Raw genomic sequence first — 23,392 nt, 5'->3', positions numbered from 1 at the left:
TCGTTGTCGGTGATCAGGCCTACCACCGTTGTGTCGTCAGCAAACTTAAATGATGGTGTTGGAGTCGTGCTTGGCCACGCAGTCGTGGGTGAACAGGGAGTACAGGAGGGGACTAAGCACGCACCCCTGAGGGACCCCCGTGTTGAAGATCAGCGTGGCAGATGTGTTGTTGCCTACCTTTACCACCTGGGGGCGGCACTTCAGGAAGTCCAGGATACAGTTGCAGAGGGAGGTGTTTAGTCCCAGGGTCCTTAGTGATGAGCTTTGAGAGCACAATAGTGTTGAACGCTGAGCTGTAGTCAATGAACAGCATTCTCACATACAGTGGGGGAAAAAAGTATTTAGTCAGCCACCATTTGTGCAAGTTCTCCCACTTAAAAAGATGAGAGAGGCCTGTAATTTTCATCATAGGTACACGTCAACTATGACAGACAAATTGAGAAAAACAATTCCAGAAAATCACATTGTAGGATTTTTAATGAATTTATTTGCAAATTATGGTGGAAAATAAGTATTTGGTCACCTACAAACAAGCAAGATTTCTGGCTCTCACAGACCTGTAACTTCTTCTTTAAGAGGCTCCTCTGTCCTCCACTTGTTACCTGTATTAATGACACCTGTTTGAACTTGTTATCAGTATAAAAGACACCTGTCCACAACCTCAAACAGTCACACTCCAAACTCCACTATGGCCAAGACCAAAGAGCTGTCAAAGGACACCAGAAACAACATTGTAGACCTGCACCAGGCTGGGAAGACTGAATCTGCAATAGGTAAGCAGCTTGGTTTGAAGAAATCAACTGTGGGAGCAATTATTAGGAAATGGAAGACATACAAGACCACTGATAATCTCCCTCGATCTGGGGCTCTACGCAATATCTCACCCTGTGTGGTCAAAATGATCACAAGAACGGTGAGCAAAAATCCCAGAACCACACGGGGGGACCTAGTGAATGACCCGCAGAGAGCTGGGACCAAAGTAACAAAGCCTACCATCAGTAACACACTACGCCACCAGGGACTCAAATCCTGCAGTGCCAGACGTGTCCCCCTGCTTAAGCCAGTACATGTCCAGGCCCGTCTGAAGTTTGCTAGAATGAATTTGGATGATCCAGAAGAGGATTGGGAGAATGTCATATGGTCAGATGAAACCAAAATAGAACTTTTTGGTAAAAACTCAACTCGTCGTGTTTGGAGGACAAAGAATGCTGAGTTGCATCCAAAGAACACCATACCTACTGTGAAGCATGGGGGTGGAAACATCATGCTTTGGGGCTGTTTTTCTGCAAAGGGACCAGGACGACTGATCCGTGTAAAGGAAAGAATGAATGGGGCCATGTATTGTGAGATTTTGAGTGAAAACCTCCTTCCATCAGCAAGGGCATTGAAGATGAAACGTGGCTTGGTCTTTCAGCATGACAATGATCCCAAACACACCACCCGGGCAATGAAGGAGTGGCTTCGTAAGAAGCATTTCAAGGTCCTGGAGTGGCCTAGCCAGTCTCCAGATCTCAACCCCATAGAAAATCTTTGGAGGGAGTTGAAAGTCTGTGTTGCCCAGCGACAGCCCCAAAACATCACCGCTCTAGAGGAGATCTGCATGGAGGAATGGGCCAAAATACCAGCAACAGTGTGTGAAAACCTTGTGAAGACTTACAGAAAACGTTTGACCTGTGTCATTGCCAACAAAGGGTATATAACAAAGTATTGAGAAACTTTTGTTATTGACCAAATACTTATTTTCCACCATAATTTGCAAATAAATTCATAAAAAATCCTACAATGTGATTTTCTGGATTTTCTTTTCTTATTTTGTCTGTCAAAGTTGACGTGTACCTATGATGAAAATTACAGGCCTCTCTCATCTTTTTAAGTAGGAGAACTTGCACAATTGGTGGCTGACTAAATACTTTTTTCCCCCACTGTAGGTGTTCCTTTTGTCCTGGTGGGAAAGGGCAGTGTGGGGTGCGTTTGAGATTGCATCATCTGTGGATCTGTTGGGGCGGTATGCAAATTGGAGTGGGTCTAGGGTTTCTGGGATAATGCTGTTGATGTGAGCCATGACCAGCCTTTCAAAGCACTTCATGGCTACCGACGTGAGTGCTACGGGGCGGTAGTCATTTAGGCAGGTTACCTTCGCTTCCTTGGGCATAGGCACTATGGTGGTCTGCTTGAAACATGTAGGTATTACAGACTCGGTCAGGGAGAGGTTGAAAATGTCAGTGAAGACACTTGCCAGTTGGTCCGCGCATGCTCTGAGTACATGTCCTGGTAATCCGTCTGGCCCCGCGGCCTTGTGAATGTTTACCTTTTTATTTATTTATTTTTTATTTCACCTTTATTTAACCAGGTAAACCAGTTGAGAACAAGTTCTCATTTACAACTGCGACCTGGACAAGATAAAGCAAAGCAGTGCGATAAAAACAACAACACAGAGTTACATATGGGGTAAAACAAAACAAAGTCAAAAATACAACAGAAATACATATATATACAGTGTGTGCAAATGTAGCAAGTTATGGAGGTAAGGCAATAAATAGGCTATAGTGCAAAATAATTACAATTACAATTACCTGTTTAAAGGTCTTGCTCACATCGGCTATGGAGAGCGTGATCACACAGTTGTCCGGAACAGCTGGTGCTGTCATGCATGCTTCAGTAGTATTGCTTCAGTATTGCTTGCCTCGAAGCGAGCATAAAAGGCATTTAGCCCGTCTGGTAGGCTTGTGTCACTGGGCAGCTCGCGGCTGGGTTTCCCTTTGTAGTCCGTAATAGTTTGCAAGCCCTGCCACATCCGACAAGTGTCAGAGCCGGTGTAGTAGGATTCAATCTTAGTCCTGTATTGACGCTTTGCCTGTTTGATGGTTTGTCTGAGGGCAGAGCGGGATTTCTTATAAGCGTCCGGATTAGTGTACCGCTCCTTGAAAGCGGCAGCTCTAGCCTTTAGCTCGGTGAGGATGTTGCCTGTAATCCATGGCTTCTGGTTGGGATATGTACGTACAGTCACTGTGGGGATGACGTCGATGCACTTATTGATGAAGCCAGTGACTGAGGTGGTATACTTCTCAATGCCAATGGATGTATCCCGGAACATAGTAAGGGCAAAATGTTGGGTTTACAAACCAAGCTCACATGCTATGGGGACAGGATTGCGCCTTATGTAAAATGTGCTATCTTCTCAAAGCATGAGGGGTCCACAACCGTACAACTACACTTTAAGCAGCAGTACATACATTTCTATATCATGCTCTAGTCTCACCACGAAGTCCACAGCACTTCAATCTTATTCTCCAATCAGGAACTGAGCTGGATTTCTGGCTAATCACTTATAGAAATCAATCAATTAACTAACAGGAAGAAAAACAAAAACAGTACTCCGGATCTCCATGTTCGGATTTAAATAGCCTACCCTATAGCTTCCATTGAGTAAGCCCCACATTTTTGTAACTTATCATTCATGTGTGTTGTTACTGGTGAACTACTACTGAGCCCCAATATACCAAAGTCTGGTTGATAATTGTGTATCATCAGTGGAGCAACCAAAGGTATATTATTAAATTGCTAATACTGCTGAGTCGAGCCGAGCTCTTTTAAAGGCAATGTTTCTGCGTTAGTGGAGACCACATTCACGGTACACGTTGCATATGTCGGCTTAATCAGAAATGACCTTTAAATGTAAATCACGATGTAACGCATATCTTCCGAGGTCCAGCCTGAATCTAGGCCTAAGAAAGGAATAATAACCAAGCCAGCACTGTATGGTTCGGGTTGGCGCAATAGTGTGCTAAGGGTATATTCATTTCCTTTTTCATTTGTAACCCTATTTCGGTTAAATAAGTTAGTCGAGAACCATGTTGACATTTTGAAAACCCCCCACCAGCTTCCAGTTCCTTGAAATAACCGAACACCAAAATTATTAACTAATTATTTAATGACTTGGACGATCGTACAAGCAATAATGACATTGACACATTATGTGACAAAACTGAAAACAATTGGCCAAAACATCAGTGGACACTCAAACCAAAAACAAAACAATCTTAGAATCGCTGAAGAAATTAGTGTCTCAAATCATCCAATGCAGAGAAACACACACAAATCACATTTATATCATACCCCCTTCCTCTCTGTATCAAAAGACTCAAGGTCCCAGTGTTGGGTAAGAGCTATACATCAGGCCACTCACAGCAAAGCGCAAGTGCTTGTCCATGCAATGTTTATCTAAAACAAGGCTCACCTATCCCTGTAGACCAGGGTGGTGTTCATTAGGGCATGCAATGGAAAACATTTCAAAATATTACACAATGGAAAATGAGCGTTTCTTATTGGACAAGTCCAGGTAGTTCCTCCCTCTTTCAGTCTGTTTCCTCCATTTAGAGCCTAATGAACATGACCCAGATCAGCATTTGTACATTTACAGAAATAAATAGACACACTGGTAAAGGTGCACATGCTTTCAGTATTGCATTGAGAATTACTGACATCTTTCCGCAACGCACGCACGCGCACACACACAAAAATAGTTTCTGGACGCTTCAAACTTCAGGGGAGAGAACATAACCAAATCGAGTCACTGATTATCGTGGTGGCATCATTAGCAATTTGGGCAGGGTATTTCTTGTCGAAAGGCAGCTTTGGGTTGGTGTGTGTGCTAATATTGGGGTGGAACATTCATCCACAAGGATTGTTGGGAGTTTTGTCTCTCCGTCATACACAGGGTTTCCTTCCATGGCCGTCAGGGCTTCACGGGCTGGATTGAGAGGAGACTGCCAAACTTAAAGTGCTGAATGACAGGGAACTTCTAGAATGAGATGAGGAGAAAGAAAGGAGGGGGAGGGGGTTACAAGGATTAATAGAAATAAAAAGATTATGGTCAAAGAGAGAGAAAGACATAAGAAAAAGAAACATGGGGGGATTAAAAAGAAAGGGAGATGCGGCATCAAGAGGGATGAGGAGAGGGAGAAAGAGATTGGTTTAAACTGTGGGAAATACATAACAAGAACAGAGAGCAAGTGGTACAGTCTGCTTTACTCTAGCCCGATTTTGGTTGTCCATACCAGTGTTTGCCAACCCTGGTTCTCGAGTACCCCCAACAGTACATATTTCTGTTGTAGCCCTGGATAAACACATCTCATTCAGCTCATTGAGGGCTTGATGATTAGTTGACAAATTGAATCAGGTGTGCTTGTAAAGGATAACAATAAAAATGTGTACTGTTGGGGGTACTCGAGGACCAGGGTTGGGAAACACTGCTCCATACCAGCCAAAGCAATAGCTATGGACTGGGCAAGTGACCTTGGCCATTCAGAACCATTAACCCTTCTATGGTTTGGTCTAGGTAAGATAACACAAGGGGAGAGTAGCGTTAGTATTAGCAACTGGAGATACCACAGTGTTGCTAGCGTTAGCCCTTATCAGCTCACCTTTCATCTCCTCCACAGCTGCCCATCCACATGTCAATTACCTCTGACTGTTACAATTTGGTCGCATTTACATTTGTCTAAACATTGAGCATTGTATCTGCCTATCTTTTAGATAGCTAGCCACTTTTACACCCAATGAGACATTTCTATTTATACTCTCAATGGATTGGATGTCTCAAGGGCATTGAAGTGGGATGTTTTTCAGACTACATTTGTAGTGCGTAGGATCAATTGTTGTTTTAATTTAGATTGTTTGCGAGACATGAGTTTCTCTTTTTACTTGCAGATTGAGCATTGCTTCGCCGATACTTCAGTCGATAGATGTGCAAGCGCACACATCAATCTCATTAGATTAGCAATTCTGCCTCCCGAGTGGCGCAGCGGTCTAAGGCACTGCGGTGCTTGAGGCGTCACTACAGATCCGGGTTTGATCCCGGGTTGCGTTGCAGCCGGCCGCGACCGGGAGACCCATTAGGTGTCTGGGTTAGGGGAGGGTTTGGCCGGCCGGGATGTCCTTGTCCCATCGCGCTCTAGCGACTCCTGTGGTGGGCCGGGCGCATGCACGCTGACACGGTCACCAGTTGTACGCCGTTTCCTCCGACACATTGGTGCGGCTGGCTTCCGGTTTAAGCGAGCAGTGTGTCAACAAGCAGTGCGGCTTGGCAGGGTCGTGTTTTGGAGGACGCATGGCTCTCGACCTTCGCCTCTCCCGAGTCCGTACGGGAGTTGCAGTGATGGGACAAGACTGTAACTACCAATTGGATATCACGAAATTGGGGAGAAAAAGCGCAAACAAATTAAAAATAGCGATTTTGTGTTACGTAAAGCGCTATTTTTACTTGCAGGTCTATTGCCACAAAGTTGAGCGATGCATGACCAAAAGACATTCCAATAATCTGCAAATTACCCTCCATCTTATTTGCACTAGCTAAGGTTGCTCTCTTTAGCAGTAAATAATAACCAAGTTGGTATACTGTACTTGTGCGGTTGGCTAACCAGGTGGTAGGCAAAAACAATTAATATTTCTCCTGTCAACGCTCTACTCCAGGGGTGTCAAACTCATTTTAGCTCAGGGGCCACATGGAGGAAAATCTATTCCCAAGTGGGCCGGACCGGAAAAATCATGGTATATATAACTTAAAAACAACAACTTCAGATTGTTTTCTTTGTTTTAATACGATCAACATACAACATAAAGCTGGAGCCTGAGGACAGTGTGTCCAAAATAGTACAAGCACAACATCACTATTAATCATAAAACACGTCAAGTTTATTTGAAAATTCTAAAGAAAAAGAACACACAAACACACAATGCCTCAGTGATTAACAGAACTGTTTCACAGATCACAGAACTATATCAGGGTGTCATTTCTCAGGCAGAAATGTAGATAAAAATAATGAAATCCTGTTCCCCAAACAAGTGCAAGAACCACAGAGTCAAGAATAGGTTAAATATACAAATAAAATAAAATCAATTAAAAACAATAGCACATCAACATAAAAACATACAAACATAAAGCTGGAGCCTGAGGACAGTGTCCAAAAGCACAACATCACTATTAATCATAAAACACCTCAAGTTATTTGAAAGTTCTGAGGACAAAGAACACACAAACACACAATGCCTCAGTGATTCACAGAAGTATATCACAGATCACAGAACTATATCAGGGTGTCATTTCTCAGGCAGAAATGTAGATAAAAATAATGAAATCCTGTTCCCCAAACAAGTGCAAGAACCACAGAGTCAAGAAAGGTTAAATATACAAATAAAATCTATTAAAAACAATAGCACATCAACATAAAAACATAAACATAAATCTGAAAGCGTTGCTCAAACTCCCGTAACAGTCCCGTTATTTTATCTTTGAACCGCTTCATGTCTGCCACATGTTGGGTCGCGCACACATTTTTCAGACAGGGGAAGTGAGCTGCATCACCACCGGCAAGTTGCGTCTCCCACAATGACAGCTTCAACTTGAAAGAACGTATGCTGTCATAATACTGCGTGACAACTTTGTTGCGCCCTTGCAGCTGTTTGTTCAAGTTATTCAGGTGCTCTGTAACATCCACCATAAATTCTGCGGAATGAAATTCTAACACTGGTTTGCCCTTTTCTTCCATGAACTGTTCAATTTCTTCTCGTAAATCAAAGAAACGCCTCAGCACAGCACCTCGGCTTAACCATCTTACCTCAGTGTGGTATGGCAGGCCATAGATGTGGTCTTTCTCTCTGAGAAGGCTGTCAAACTGACGGTGATTCAGGCTTCTGGATCGGATGAAATTAACAGTTTGGATGACCACCTTCATGACGTTATCCATCTTTAATGACTTGCAACACAAAGCCTCCTGGTGCAAAATACAGTGAAAAGTCAAAAAATCACGTCCTCCATTTGCAGATTGGACTTTCTCTCTGAACTTTGTCACAACGCCTGCTTTTTTCCCGATCATTGAGGGCGCACCATCTGTAGCCAGGCTGACAGCGCGGGACCAGTCCACTCCGACCCTGTCGAGCGCGCCGACGAGTGCGGTAAAAATATCAGCTGCTGTCGTTGTATCTGTCATCGGCACCAACTCCACGAACTCCTCGGTGACGGTCAATGTGTCATCAACTCCGCGGATGAAAATGGCCAGTTGTGCAACATCTGTAATGTCCGTGCTTTCATCAATTGCAACCGAAAACGCAATAAATGACTTTACTTTTTGCTTCAACTGGCTGTCCAAATCCACTGAAAGATCGGAAATCCTGTCTGCAACTGTGTTTCTTGTCAGGCTGATATTTGCAAAAGCCTGCCGCTTTTCAGGGCACACAATCTCCGCTGCCTTCATCATGCATGTTTTTACAAATTCGCCCTCACTAAATGGTTTTGAAGCCACTGCGATTTCATTAGCAATGAGGTAGCTAGCTTTCACTGCAGCGTCACTGATGTCTCGGCTGTGAGTAAACACAGACTGCTGTTTCTTCAGACACGCCAACAGTTCATTCACCTTCTCTCATCTCCGCTGTCCTTGAAAGTTGTCATATTTGTCGGCATGAAGACTCACATAGTGGCGACGAAGGTTATATTCTTTCAGCACTGCAACATGCTCTGAACACACCAAACATACAGCTTTCCCATTCAATTCCGTGAATAAATAGGATGACCATTTTTCTTGGAACACTCTGCGTCCACTTTTCTCTTTTTTGACAGAGACATATTGGGGCAATGAGGGTGCCAAAGCACATAATGTTAAAAGTAGAAGCCGTAATAAATATCGCGGGCAAAACAGAGTAGCTCATTGGCTGCACGTGCTTGACCTACTTGCTCTGCCCCGGTATAAACAGTTTGCTTGCTTAACACAATTGCTATTGCGCCATCCAGTGGACGCAATTGGAACAGCAGTTTATTTTATTGAAAAATTGCAAACGGATTAAACCCGTTTGCGGGCCTGATCCGGCCCGCGGGCCGTACGTTTGACACCCCTGCTCTACTCTTTAAATGTTGGTGTGAAATTGTGCTCTTTCATTTGAAGTCTTGTGCAGATTTATAAACCAGCCAACTTCCCGCTCAGATCGTTGGAATATATACAACTATGATAAATAAAATGTGAGTTTGAGTACAGTGATTCTTATACTGCAATCGTGTGATCGCTATTGAAAACAAGAAAATGGAGATGGCTTTCACCTGGCCAGTCGTTCACACTCCTAGAGGTGATAGACTGTTGGAGTGATTGCATTGCCCAGATCCAAATTGACCACTAGCCCCTAGTTATTGTTGATCTGAAACAGTTGGGTGGGTATCAGCAATATGGTAACTACACCCTTCCCTCTAACGGATTATTAACATTGCTTCTGCTTACTACATTTTACATTTCAGTCATTTAGCAGACGCTCTTATCCAGAGCGACTTATAGTTAGTGAGTGCATACATTTTCATACTGGCCCCCCGTGGGAATTGAACCCAGAACTCTGGCGTTGCAAGCGCCATGCTCTACCAACTGAGCTACTACTTTGTAGTTAGACATTGCCAACATCTCCCCTCATGGGCGTTTCTTCCGAACAGCCTGTAAAATAGCAAGTTGGTTGCTAGCTCGCTAGCAAGAGCTTTCGTCAGCTGATTGCTAGCACAAAGTCGTAGCGCAAAGTCACGTCACTGATAATTAGTATGACGTTTTTCCAAATAATTTGCAAATGCTAAGAGTCAAAATATTTAGTGCGCAACCTTGGGTAGCACTTTATTTTACAGTATTTACCCGGTATTTACTTCAATATTACAAGGTATTACATGGTAATAACATAACAATACCCAATAAAAACTATTTTGGTTTCTTTGTGGTTCATACAACAGGCACCGTGAGATAATATACTGGTACCCAGTATCAGAGGTATCTAATGTAAGTACTTGTTCAATCAGCATTTGTTCAGTCTTTGTCAATTGACTTTATAAAGTCTGTAAATTAACACACCAAAAAAACACCCACGCCAGTGTCAGGATAAACATTTGAACAGAACATATTTTCTGGGAGTTGCATGTTTTGTTGTTGAGCCCTGGCGAAAGTGGAGAGATTGCGAAAGGCCTGACGAGGGAAGCAAGCAGCTATAGGCAGGGTAGGGGTAGAGAGGAACTGAGAAAAAAAAAGAGGGAGAGAGACTGAGAGCATGGAGCCGATCCCTATGTGGGGCCGGGGGAGGGAGAGTGGAATGCAAGCCGTTGATGGCTGCTCCAGCCTGGGACAGATAGAGAGAGGGAGAAGGGGAGGAGGTGGGAGAGAGTTAGCAGACAGCTTGGTCCCTCAGCTCTGGGAAGACTTGCAGGCACACTCTCAAAACCACAGGATGTGGGCTCAGGCAGGAGAAGGGGGTGGGACCAGCGCTGCACACACACACACACACACACACATTTCTGCTCTCTCAGTTCCTCTCTCGTTTAACCCTTGCCTGCCTCTCTCTGACTTGCCAATAGAATCATTAGACATCTCTCTTCATAACAAATTTGTACTTATAATAGCACCACAAGATAGGACATGACTCAAATGTATACTGACATACGCTAAGTCGTATTTGAGAGAGTATTAATGAACAACATTTTATTGATATTTTCTGATTTCTTTCTTCCTTTCCACTTGGGAGGACTATACTTCTGTTTGAATGACCTTGTCTAAACTAGGGCTGAGACGATAACACGAAGCAGACCAAACTTTTTGGTCCTTTAAAAACCTGCTGTATGTGTGCATTCAGAATGTGCATTCAGAATGTATTCAAACCCCTTCCCTTTTGAATGTGTGTAGGTTGCAAATGGCTCTTCCAAATGGACAATGACCCCAAGCATACTTCCAAAGTTGTGGCAAAATGGCTTAAGGACAACAAAGTAAAGATATTTGAGTGGCCATCACAAAGCCCTGACCTCAATCCTATAGAAAATCTGTGGGCAGAACTGAAAAAGCGTGTGCGAGCAAGGAGGCCTACAAACCTGACTCAGTTACACCAGCTCTGTCAGGAGGAATGGGCCAAAATTCACCCAACTTATTGTGGGAAGCTTGTGGAAGGCTACCCGAAACGTTTGACCCAAGTTAAACAATTTAAAGGCAATGCTACCAAATACGAATTGAGTGTATGTAAACTTCTGACCCACTGGGAATGTGATGAAAGAAATAAAAGCTGAAATAAATAATTCTCTCTACTATTATTCTGACATTTTACATTCTTAAAATAAAGTGGTGATCCTAACGGACCTAAAACAGGGAATTTTTACTAGGATTAAATGTCAGGAATTGTGAAAAACTGAGTTTAAATGTATTTGGCTAAGGTGTATGTAAACTTCCGACTTCAACTGTATATGGTTAAAGACACTCTTGAACAGAACCAAGGCCACCTATAGACCACCAAAGCCCAAATTGGCTCGGCAAAATAGTTTTTAGTTTCAGGGCAGTGAAGTCCTGGAACTCTTTGCCAGAAAGTTACAGAAACTTGGCAAATAGTTATTTTAAGAGATTAATTCACAAAATGTCTTGAACGACTAGAGTGGGTCTAAGAGGTTATTGTAATATGTTATGTTGTATTTAAATTAATTTGTGCATATGAGGTATGTGGGTAACTCGTAATATGTATAGGTAATAGGAATGTGGATCTTTGTGCTTTTACTTAGCTTTTGTTGTTTTTGTAATTTCTGTACGTTTTTTTTTTTACATTTCTTAAGGGCTCTTGGAAGACTAGCCCTTGGGCTAAAAGAGATCCTAATAAAATCTTAAATCTAATCAAAATCATGTTTTGGGAAAGTAATGTTGCTCTCATGGAATGATACTATTTGACACTACAGCTATATCCTAGAAATCAATTGCTGTTTCCATGTTAAAATGTCATCATCATCATCTTACAAAGTGCACCTTAAAGTGTAGCTTTAGAGTGTTTTCATTCTGTGTCCTCTTACCTCTGCCTTGTACATTCGGATCAGGCCCTGGTTGACTTTGGACCAGTTGGGGACAGCACTGATGTTCCACAGCTGATTGGAGTGCTCAGCAAATGGACCCGTTTTCATCTGGGGAGGGAGACGGAGAGAAACAAAATAATAAGAGAGAGAAAGGAGGAGAGAATGAAAGAGAGCAAAAAGGTACCAGTTTAATGGAAGACATAGGCCTTAGACATTAGAAGACATTATGGTAGGCAGGTCAACAGTTGTCCCACTGTCCATCTCATACGTTCTGGGGTGCCAGTGAGGAGAGTGAATTACCTTGTGTGTATGTGCGTGTGCATGCCTTATATTTGCCCTAAGAAAAGAAAGAGAGATGGACACAGAGAGAGGCCCATGAATGGATGAAGAAATAAATCAATTAATGGATGGACACTCCCTCCACAGCTCCCCCATTCCTTTTCCAGCACCTTCCCTCCACCAGATGGGGCAGAATGTGGAATAAGTCAAGGGGTTTGAATACTTTCTGAAGGCACAGTATATAATGGTGTGAATAGACAGAATGACAGTATTTGAATAGAAAAGGTGTGTACAGCAGTATAGGATGAGCCTTGACTAGAATACAGTATATACATATAAAGTGGGTAAAATAGTATGTAAACATTATTAAAGTGACCAGTGTGTGAGCATGGGAGAGTGTAGTGTGCGAGAGAGCATGTTAGTAAGAGACAAAATACGCAAGCGCACAAACGGTAAGTGTGTGAAACAGTGGTTGAGTTAGAGAGAAAGGAAAAACAGGGGCACAGAAATGAGGGAGAAAGAAAAGAGCGGAATGTGCTGAATGCACAAATCCATAAAAAAGACGGTAGAGCTGGAGAGCTAAAGACGCAAAAGAGACCTACATATACACAACACATACGCGCCGATAAACTAACTCTTCTGCCTCTTCACATAAGGAAAGTAAGAGAGACATAGAGAGAGATATGGAAGGATAGAGAGAAAGATTGAGAGTAAAGGATTCAGTCTGAGGCAGGGCCTTCCACTTCTTATCCTTCTCGCTCCCCCTCTCCATGCAGCCCTCTTCCCCCTCCCTTTCCTTTCCTTTCTCCTCCCCTTGACTCTGGGAAAGAAAGATGGAGAGAAAGAGAGAGAAAAAGAATCAGAAAGAGAGTACCGACAGAGAGAGAGAGAGAGAGAGAGAGAGGTAGGGAGGCCCCCTCAGCACAGCTGCAGCATCCTTTCTTGGCCCAGCCTGTCGTTCGGGGGGAGGAACAGGACATAGCTGCACCTCCTCCCCTACTTTCCTCCCCTCCTTTTCTGCCACAGTCTCAAAATCAAACTCCCCTCTCTCCGCCACTCCACCCCACACACCCTTGCCTCTTTTGATCAGGTTTTCTGGCTCGCTGATGTGAAGCTGGATAGAAGGTATTGTGTGTGTGTGTGTGTGTGTGTGTGTGTGTGTGTGTGTGTGTGTGTGTATCTTGTGAAAAACAGACATCAGTCCTATATAAAATCAGTCCTTACCTTCCTTGCACTAACATTTGCCTTTTCATACAAGCATTGACTTTTGCTGGTTGCTGCTTTATTGAAGAAAGTTTTACTCACTATGACTGTGAGATGTGGTTGTTGTACCTAGCTATTTTAAAGCCCCCGTGCAGTCTTTGTAATACATTGTTTAAATCATCACTGTATGTTTAATAAATCACTGTGTATTTATTTAATGAAAATAACTCCAAAATATATGCTCAGTCTGATCATGTGAGTGTTAGTAAACAAATGTGAAAACATTTACATACACAGCCCTGATTGGCTGATAGGATGGTCTAGAGCAGGGATGGGCAACTTTGATGAGGGTTGTGGCTCGTGGGTCTGAATACCCACTTCCATAACCCCCACCTTGCGAGCAAAACATTTTAAAAATAAAAAAACGTTTTAAAGTTCATTTCCTGCAATTCTACACATTTTGCCATAGGGTGGTGGCAAATGTTTGCAGTTTTTAATATGATAACTGATGATCAATGGGCCCCATCCCGGTCGGTAATTCGACCATGCTTACTACAAGTTTAGATAGCTGGCCGCTAGAATAACTTAACAATAAATACATTTTAAAAAAAGCTGACATGGGCTAATTGAGTGACTGCTGATGCACAACCAAATTTCGAAACTGCACCTTGGGTATTCTATTATTCTAACTCCCAACAGTAAGTTGGGTACCCTTTTTATTTTTTAAATCGGTGCGCAGGCCTACAAAAGGTGGGCGCAGGCCGCCAGTTACCTATCCCTGATCTAGAGCCCAGATGAACAGTCATTGGTCTATTATAATCAGATCACATTGTGACGTCATGAAGTGGGCCAAAAGTTCCATCCCACCTGAACAGGCTGAATTCCAGGCATTCTTTTCAAACACACAAAAAGGGCATTATCCTTTTCACAATTTCAGAATGTTATTTCAACCTCAATGTGGAAATATCATAAAGAAAACAAGAACATCACTTTTTTAACTGCGCTGCCCCTTTAAGATGAATAAACTGTCAGTATCTCTAGATAAGTGTGTCTGCTAATTACTAAAATGTAAAAACAGATCTAAATGTAATTATAAACTGGGTGGTTCGAGCCCTAAATGCTGATTGTGATAATGTTAGCACTGTGTACATCCAAGGGCCAGCTGTGCTGCCCTGTTCTGAGCCAATTGCAATTTTCCTAAGTCCCTCTTTGTGGCACCTGACCCCACAACTGAACAGTAGTCCAGGTGCGACAAAACTAGGGCCTGTAGAACCTGCCTTGTTGCTAGTGCTGTTAAGAAAGCAGAGCAGCGCTATATTATCGACAGACTTCTCCCCATCCTAGCTACTGTTGTATCAATATGTTTTGACCATGACAGTTTACAATCCAGGGTTACTCCAAGCAGTCTAGTCTTCTCAACTTGCTCAATTTCCACATTATTCATTACAATAAGATTTAGTTGAGGTTTAGGGTTTAGTGAATGATTTGTCCCAAATACAATGCTTTTAGTTTTTGAAATATTTAGGACTAACCTAATCCTTGCCACCCATTCTGAAACTAACTACAGCTCTTTGTTAAGTGTTGCTGTCATTTCAGTCGCTGTGGTAGCTGACGTGTATAGTGTTGAGTCATCCGCATACATAGACACACTGGCTTTACTCAAAGCCAGTGGCATGTCGTTAGTAAAGATTGAAAAAAGTAAGGGGCCTAGACAGCTGCCCTAGGGAATTCCTGATTCTACCTGGATTTTGTTGGAGAGGCTTCCATTAAAGAACACCCTCTGTGTTCTGTTAGACAGGCAACTCTTTATCCACAATATAGCAGGGGGTGTAAAGCCATAACACATACATTTTTCCAGCAGCAGACTATGATCGATAATGTCAAAAGCCACACTGAATTCTAACGAAACAGCCCCCACAATCTTTTCATCATCAATTTCTCTCAGCCAATCATCAGTCATTTGTGTAAGTGTTGTGCTTGTTGAATGTCCATCCCTATAAGCGTGCTGAAAGTCTGTTGTCTATTTGTTTACTGTAAAATAGCATTGTATCTGGTGAAACACAAACGTTTCAAAAGTTTACTAAGGGTTGGTAACAGGCTGATTGGTCGGCTATTTGAGCCAGTTAAGGGGGCTTTACTATTCTTAGGTAGGGGAATAACTTTTGCTTCCCTCCAGGCCTGAGGGCACACACTTTCTAGTAAGCTTACATTGAAGACATGGCAAATAGGAGTGGCAATATTGTCCGCTATTATCCTCAGTAATTTTCCATCCAATTTGTCTGACCCCGGTAGCTTGTCATTGTTGATAGACAACAATAATCTTTTCACCTTTTCCACACTTACTTTACGGAATTCAAAATTACAATGCTTGTCCTTCATAATTTGGTCAGATATACTTGGATGTGTAGTGTCAGCATTTGTTGCTGGCCTGTCATGCTTAAGTTTGCTAATCTTGCCAATGAAAAAGGGAAGCATTGGAGTCAACATGGGCCAACATCCCTGTGGAATGCTTTCGACATCTTGTAGAGTCCATGCCCCGACAAATTGAGGCTGTTCAGAGGGCAAAAGGGGGTGCAACTCAACATTAGGAATGTGTTCCTAATGTTTTGTATACCCAGTGTACATAGAAAGTCCAATTCCTCTAACTCCCAAAGTTTGGCTCAGTTTCACTTGAATTCAGTCAACTCAATTCAATGATTTAATTAACACATAAAAAACCTCAGCAGTAGGGGGAAAATATCAATTCACGACTCGCATCACACACAATTCATTTTGTGTATGAACTGAACTGAGATGACATTAACACTGAACCCTATGGAACACCCATTTTCTGTTTTTCTTTATTGAACAACACCTCATTAATGAATTTGATGCACTCCAAAAACATGTAGTCGTGGTGATTTTCATTTACCACTTTCTCATCTACAAAGTGCCTGGGCTCCAGCATGGGGTGGTCTGGGACAAAGGGAGGAGGAAGAAGAGGAAGAGAAGAATGAAGCAGAGGATAAGAAAGAGGACAGGGAGGGAGAACTTTTATTAGACACGTCGACCACTGGGTATCACACTCTCCCTTACCACACTGCAGTATACCCTTCATAACTGGATCAAATATCCATGACAAATATTTTCAAATACTTGAGCTGTGCTTGAGTGAAGTAGGCTTTGCCGGGGCTAGGGGAGTATGCATCTTACCTAAAAACTGGGATCTGCCCCATATGAAAAGGTAGAAACTGGAAACCATTGAGCCCCATATGCCCTGGCTGCCTGCAGGCTCCATTCTATGGTAAGGCTACCAGCCACGCACGCATTGAGAGTGGGGAACTGTCGCTTATTGGTGTGGCGCTAAAATGTTCTAATTTGTCCACGGACTGAGCTCTCCCCACATGAGAATACGACACGTTGCCAAGTTTACTTTCCCTGGATAGCCTAGCTCACGCGAAAATAACTGGAGAAATATAAAGAAAGGTTATGATAAGGGAATAGGCTACAACACCATTGTGGAAACAGGTGCTGCGCGAGTGAAATCCCCACTTTGGAAGGACAACAGCGCGGTAGATGGATACACAGCCTGCACAAAGTGCAAGCACGTAGGCCCATTTGTTTGAGATAATTCAGTTAATTATTCCATTAATTCAGGCTTTTGTTCATTAGACCATACACAGGCCATATAAAGTGTAAACCGGTGCGTCTGGTAAACGTTTGAGTAGCCTACTAAATACAGTGAGACATTCTATTTTTATTTACAATAAAAGTGACTCCAAAATGACACAATACATTTTTTACCATTCATTTCTATTGGGCATAAAGTAATCTGAAATGCAACCAAAACAAACAGCAAATGCATCCAACAAATTTGTAGAGTCACAAGCTTAATGTAGTCATTGTGTGCTATGAATATGGGACTAAATACTTAACTTTTGACTTCTTTAATACACATAAGTGAATTTGTCCCAATACTTTTGGTCCCATAAAATGGAGGGGACTATGTACAAAACGTGCTGTCATTTTTAAATCGGTTCACAAGATATGGATAAAAATACCCTCAAATTAAAGCTGACAGTGCACTTCAACATCATAGTCATTGTATCATTTCAAATCCAAAGTGCTGGAGTACAGAGACAAAACAACAAAACATTTGTCACTGTCCCAATACCTTTGGCGCTCACTGTAAATGTAGCCTATTGTTGCAGCCGACAGTGCATATTCGATTCTGGGAATTATTTATTTAATATAAATAAAATAATAATTGTATGCGGGTGGGTCGGGTTCCGGAGAAAAATCTGCCCTGATGCCGGGTATCGGGTGGGGCTCAGCATTGATGTGGGCGGTATTGGGGTGGGTGCGGCTCAACAAAACGTAGCCGTGCAGGACTAACACACACGAAACAGTGCCTACATTTTAAAAAGACTAATAAATCCATGTAATGTAGCCTACACCTTCACAATAAATACATTATTTATTTTAGACAGGTCTAAAGAAGCATGATATGAAGAAAATGTAGTCTATTTCAGAAGAAACTAATAACACACTGAGTTGTCCTTATGTTAGGCCTGATGTGGCAATGCCAAATGGCTGAAGGCTACATAGATCATTTAGCAGACAAGATTTGCTTAGAATTCCGTGGCATTATTTTATAGTATGAAGAATACAATTGAACAAAACTGAATAAAATACAAATATTTTCTCCAAACAATTTGAGGGAGTGCACACATGCGGCTATACTGTGTTGAGCGGTTAACAAAGAAATAGGTAGTCATATATGCTTAATTTAGAGTTATTAATGTAACTTTAGTTGTTCTACAAACGTTGGGCTACATGTTTTAATGTTTAATACATTGTAAGGCTGCATGATGAGACTAATGATGATTTGAAAAAAGGAAAGGCATGAGCTCTGCTTTGTTTTTTGCGCAGGCTGTACACACTTCATCAGTCTCTCATTCACAATTTGACAAGCACTTGATAATGCCTTGAATTTCACTGCAGCATCCCCTTTGTGGCCGTAATGCACCCTAAAAAAATCCCTGCCTTTTGCGGCCCTGGGTGCTGCGTTGTGCCCTTTTCCCTGAGTGCTGCGCAATCCGAAGCGCCTCTCACTCACAAGGCTCTCCATCACGTGGTCGGGTCTTTCTCACATGCTACAAGTGAAGACAGACACATCGGGGACGCAACTGCGCGCGTCCTTATCCAATTCCGAGGTGCATATTGAAGATATTGGAAGAACTGTCCACATTTACTTTTCGTCAGCCAATAAGATGAGTAGGCCTAACAAACAGCAAAAGCACTAGCCTATGTAAATCTACTATCCCCCATAGTACAAAAGTCTACCTACTCTATTCTGTGCGAGAAATAAATATTCCAAACATAGTCTGGGACAGTTGTGGGGTGCAATAGATCCCAAATTAATGCAACCACTAGCATCAAAAAAACATGTTTTACGGAATATGGCTGATGCAATAGATCAGAATGTTTAGCTTAAAATGTTGATAAACTATTAGGCTATTTCTTCACACTATAAGCGCAGCAATGCGCACATGGCAGTAGGCTATAAGCGTGAATGTTCCATTAGCGGGAAAACACCATTATCAAAAGTGACGTAAATGTGATTACGCATGTAATGTTTTTATTATAAAGGTGCATTATTATGGTGAAAATTATCTTCCCCAAACGCGCTGTTTATGTATGCCAAGTTAGCCTCTAAACCCCTTGTAAAGCGGATTAATGTACAAATTTTTTACACGTTTTTTATTTATTTACTTTTACCCCTTTTTCTCCCCAATTGAGTGATATCCAGTTGGTAGTTACAGTCTTGTCCCCTCGCTGCAACTCCCGTACAGATTCAGGAGAGGCGAAGGTCGAGAGCCAAGCGTCCTCCGAAACACAACCCTGCCAAGCCGCACTACTTCTTGACACACTGCTCGCTTAACCCGGAAGTCAGCCCCACCAATGTGTCGGAGGAAACGCCGTACAACTGGCGACCGAAGTCAACTTGTAGGCGCCCGGCCCGCCACAAGGAGTCGCTAGAGCGCGATGGGATAAGGACATCCCGGCCGGCCAAACCCTTCCCTAACCCGGACGACGCTGGGCCAATTGTGCGCCGCCTCATGGGTCTCCCGGTCACGGCCGGCGGTGACACAGCCTGGGATCGAACCCGGTCTGTAGTGATGCCTCAAGCACTGCAATGCAGTGTCTTAGACCGCTGCACCACTCGGGAGGCCAAAGTGCTTAATTTTAAGAAGTTATTTGGCCACTTTAGTTGTGATACAAACCTTATCAAAACATATGGCTTATGGGCTAGGCTACACATCTCAACATAAACTGTTCAGACTGTGTGAATCAGGCCTTCATGGTCAGATTGCTGCAAAGAAACCACAACTAAAGGACACCAATAAGAAGAAGAGACCTTCTTGGGCCAAGAAACACGAGCAATGGACATTAGACCGGTGGAAATGTGTCCTTTGGTCTGGAGTCCAAATTGGAGATTTTTGGTTCAAACCGCCGTGTCTTTGTGAGACGCGGAGTGAGTGAACGGATGATCTCCACATGTGTTGTTCCCACCGTAAAGCATGGAGGAGGAGGTTTTATGATGTGGGGTTGCTTTGCTGGTGACACGGTCTGTGATTTATTTAGAATTCAAGGCACACTTAACCAGCATGGCTACCACAGCATTCTGCAGCGATACGCCATATCATCTGGTTTGGGCTTAGTGGGACTATCATTTGTTTTTCAACAGGAAATGACCCAACACACCTCCAGGGTCTATAAGGGCTATTTTACCAAGAAGAAGAGTGATGGAGTGCTGTATCAGATGACCTGGCCTTCACAATCCCCTGACCTCAACCCAATTGAGATGGTTTGGGATGAGTCGGACGGCAGTGTGAAGGAAAAGCAGCCAACAATTGGGAACTCCTTCAAGACTGTTGGAAAAGCATTCCAGGTGAAGCTGGTTGAGAGAATGCCAGGAGTGCGCAAAGCTGTCATCAAGGCAAAGGGTGTCTATTTGAAGAATCTCAAATATATTTTTGATTTGTTTAACACTTTTTTGGTTACCACATTATTCCATGTGTTATTTCATAGTTTTGATGTCTTCACTATTATTCTACAATGTAAAAAAATAGTCAAAATAAAGAAAAACCCTTGAATGAGTAGGTGTGTCTAAACTTTTGACTGGTACCGTATGTGTGAAATTTGTTTTTGATTTAGAATGGACCATTATCATGCAACAGGGGCAGCGGGAAAAAGTTGGAAGTTTACGTACACCTTAGCCAAATACATTTAAACTCAGTTTTTCACAATTCCTGACATTTAATCCTAGTAAAAATTCCTTGTCTTAGGTCAGTTAGGATCACCACTTTATTTTAAGAATGTGAAATGTCAGAATAATAGTAGAGAGAATTATTTATTTCAGCTTTTATTTCTTTCATCAAATGATGTCAATTAGCCTAGCTGTTTAAAGGCACAGTCAACTCAGTGTATGTAAACTTCTGACCCACTGGAATTGTGATACAGTGAATTATAAGTGAAATAATCTCTGTAAACAATTGTTGGAAAAATGACTTGTGTCATGCACAAAGTAGATGTCCTAACCGACTTGCCAAAACTATAGTTTGTTAAAAATAAATTTGTGGAGTGGTTGAAAAACAAGTTTTAATGACTCCAACCTAACTTTCGACTTCAACTGTTCATCTATGCACTTAAATACCGAATGGAGGACGCTTTTCCTGTGGTTCATTTTCATGCCAGCCAGGTAGGCTATACTCCTGTTGTAAAGATAAACAATGTGCATAATATTTGGACAGTTGAGAAATAAATATATTTAGATTTTACATTTTAGTCATTTAGCAGACGCTCTTATCCAGAGCGACTTACAGTTAGTGAGTGCATACATTATATATATATTTTTTCATACTGGCCCCCCGTGGGAATCGAACCCACAATCCTGGCGTTGCAAACACCATGCTCTACCAACTGAGCTACATCGCTGCCGGCCATTCCCTCCCCTACCCTGGACGACGCTGGGCCAATTGTGCGCCGCCCCATGGGTCTCCCGGTCACGGCCGGCTACGACAGAGCCTGGATTCGAACCAGGATCTCTAGTGGCACAGCTAGCACTGCGATGCAGTGCCTTAGACCACTGCGCCACTCGATATTAGGCCTAGCCTACAGAAAGCTGATGGGATCCTACTCTTTTTAATAGAGGCCCTCACGCTGTTCTCATGCAATTGCATAGCAACATGAGCTCATGGGCTCTCATGAAGTGTTTGATTAGATTTTTGATTACATTTGCATTGATGTCAGAGTAATTAGAGGGACAATAGAGTGCTGAGTACCAGGCAGTTAGCAAGTTTGGTAGGCTACAAATGACCATCAGCAGCATCAGAGCTTGGAGAAGCCTAATTACCGTGACTAAACGGTCATGTGGAATTTGACTGCCTTCATGACACATGACCGCTGGTGTGGCGGTAATAAAGTCACTGCAACAGCCCTAGTGCTGTTGTAGCTTATCGTAGACCTATTTACTTACACAAAGTCAGCAAAATATCTAAGCGCTGCATGCGACGGGTTCCCGTTCCATTGCAAACAGCAAGTAGGCCTAGATCAGAGCAAAAAAAGATGGCCATAGCCTACCCTCCCCAAGAATCCCTCGAACATATCACAACTGGTGAGAGGATATGCATGGTAAGAGAAGTGTAAATTAGCTGAGATGCAAAAATACAAACTATGCACATGCGACATATCAACTCTCTGGCTTCATTCATACATTACACCAGTCATCACTATTTACTCAACATAAAGTCCCCAAAAGAAAGCATCCCTTAGGCCAGGATTCCCCAACTTCCCATACATATAAATGTGGTAACGATGAGTCGAAATCCACTTAGCCTATTGTTTTCTGGCACATTCATTTATTTTCTTCAGCGCGCAGGGTCCGACAATAACGATGGCCCGGGGTCAGTAAAATCATGTGGCAGTCGGGCCAGTGGATCTCGTCTGTCACTGGCCCAATAGCGATTTTTGCATTCCAGTTCAACATTTACCTGCTCTGTCGCAGTCTACCACTGAAAACCACTAAAGACAATCACCACATATCACAACAAAACCTTCAACACACACAAAAACAATTTATTTTATTAAAACACTTGTGGATAGGATACACCGTGTGTTTTTTTTTATGACTGTGTATATTCTTTCTATGCTGAAGAACTAGATACAGGGGAAACTCCTTGTCTAAAAGTACGTTATCCATGAAACCTGTGTGCCTCCCACTTACGCAAAAAACGCTGAAGACGGAGGTAGTCTTTATTTTCTTTTTCTTTCTGTGTGTGTGCATGTCTGTGTCCGTGTGTGTGTGTGTGCGCTTACCTGGTCAGCTTGGCGTAACAAGTCCTGTAGACCTTGTTGCCAAAGCGAGAGGGCTGGTCTGCAGGAGGGGTCTCATCTATCCAGCGGTCCAGAATCCCCAACAGAGCCAGAACCTTTTCTATGGTCTGAAATGAGAACAAACACATAAAACCCCAAAACAAACCCTCCTAACATTGAACTGTTTTTCTTTGGGTATGTTTGATTTTTATTAGCACTTGAGCAATTTTGCCAAGAAGGATGTGTAATTATTATTGAGGTGACATGCAAAGTTAGTGGAGACCTATCCAAAAAGCTGTAATTGCTGCCTACATGTACATTTTAGTCATTTAGCAGACGCTCTTATCCAGAGCGACTTACAGTTAGTGAGTACATAAATTTTTCATACTGGCCCCACCATGAATTGACTTGTCAAGTTTTTATTAATTGTTACTTCCCAAGACACTAGTCTTGGCCAATAAATGTGAAAAGAACACAAAGGGGGTGAATACTTTTCCAACACACTGTAGCGAATGGTTGTTTGCGCACCAACAACAGCCCAAGGCATTGTGACATGATCCCATTCTCCCCATTTCTCCCTCTCTGTCTGCCTGACGATGGAAAGAACACAATTATGGGACCCATTATAGAGGGGTGCGTTGCCCATATTTCACACTGACTGATAGACAGTGTCGCTATGGCTGCAGATGCCCCTCCCAAACAACTCAATAATTCATGATCAGG

At 42.6% G+C, this 23,392-nt stretch overlaps 1 protein-coding gene across 1 annotated transcript; it reads right to left on the bottom strand.

Moving 5' to 3' along the window:
* Positions 1-3,915: 3,915 nt before the first annotated feature.
* Positions 3,916-23,069, bottom strand: LOC311099344 (serine/threonine-protein phosphatase 2A activator-like; the record flags this gene model as incomplete). Its single annotated transcript, XM_084140062.1, has 6 exons — positions 3,916-4,801; positions 11,831-11,938; positions 16,167-16,267; positions 16,505-16,518; positions 22,673-22,797; positions 23,058-23,069. 6 exons carry the CDS (start codon positions 23,067-23,069, stop codon positions 4,736-4,738), a joined length of 426 nt encoding a protein of 141 aa, XP_083996188.1. The 3' UTR covers positions 3,916-4,735.
* Positions 23,070-23,392: the final 323 nt, after the last annotated feature.

This window comes from Coregonus lavaretus (genome assembly GCF_964263955.1).
Source record: "Coregonus lavaretus genome assembly, chromosome: 24".
NCBI classification, from domain to species: Eukaryota; Metazoa; Chordata; class Actinopteri; order Salmoniformes; family Salmonidae; genus Coregonus; species Coregonus lavaretus.
The sequence above is the reverse complement of the archived record's forward strand: the minus strand, read 5'-3'. Positions and strand labels throughout refer to the sequence as shown.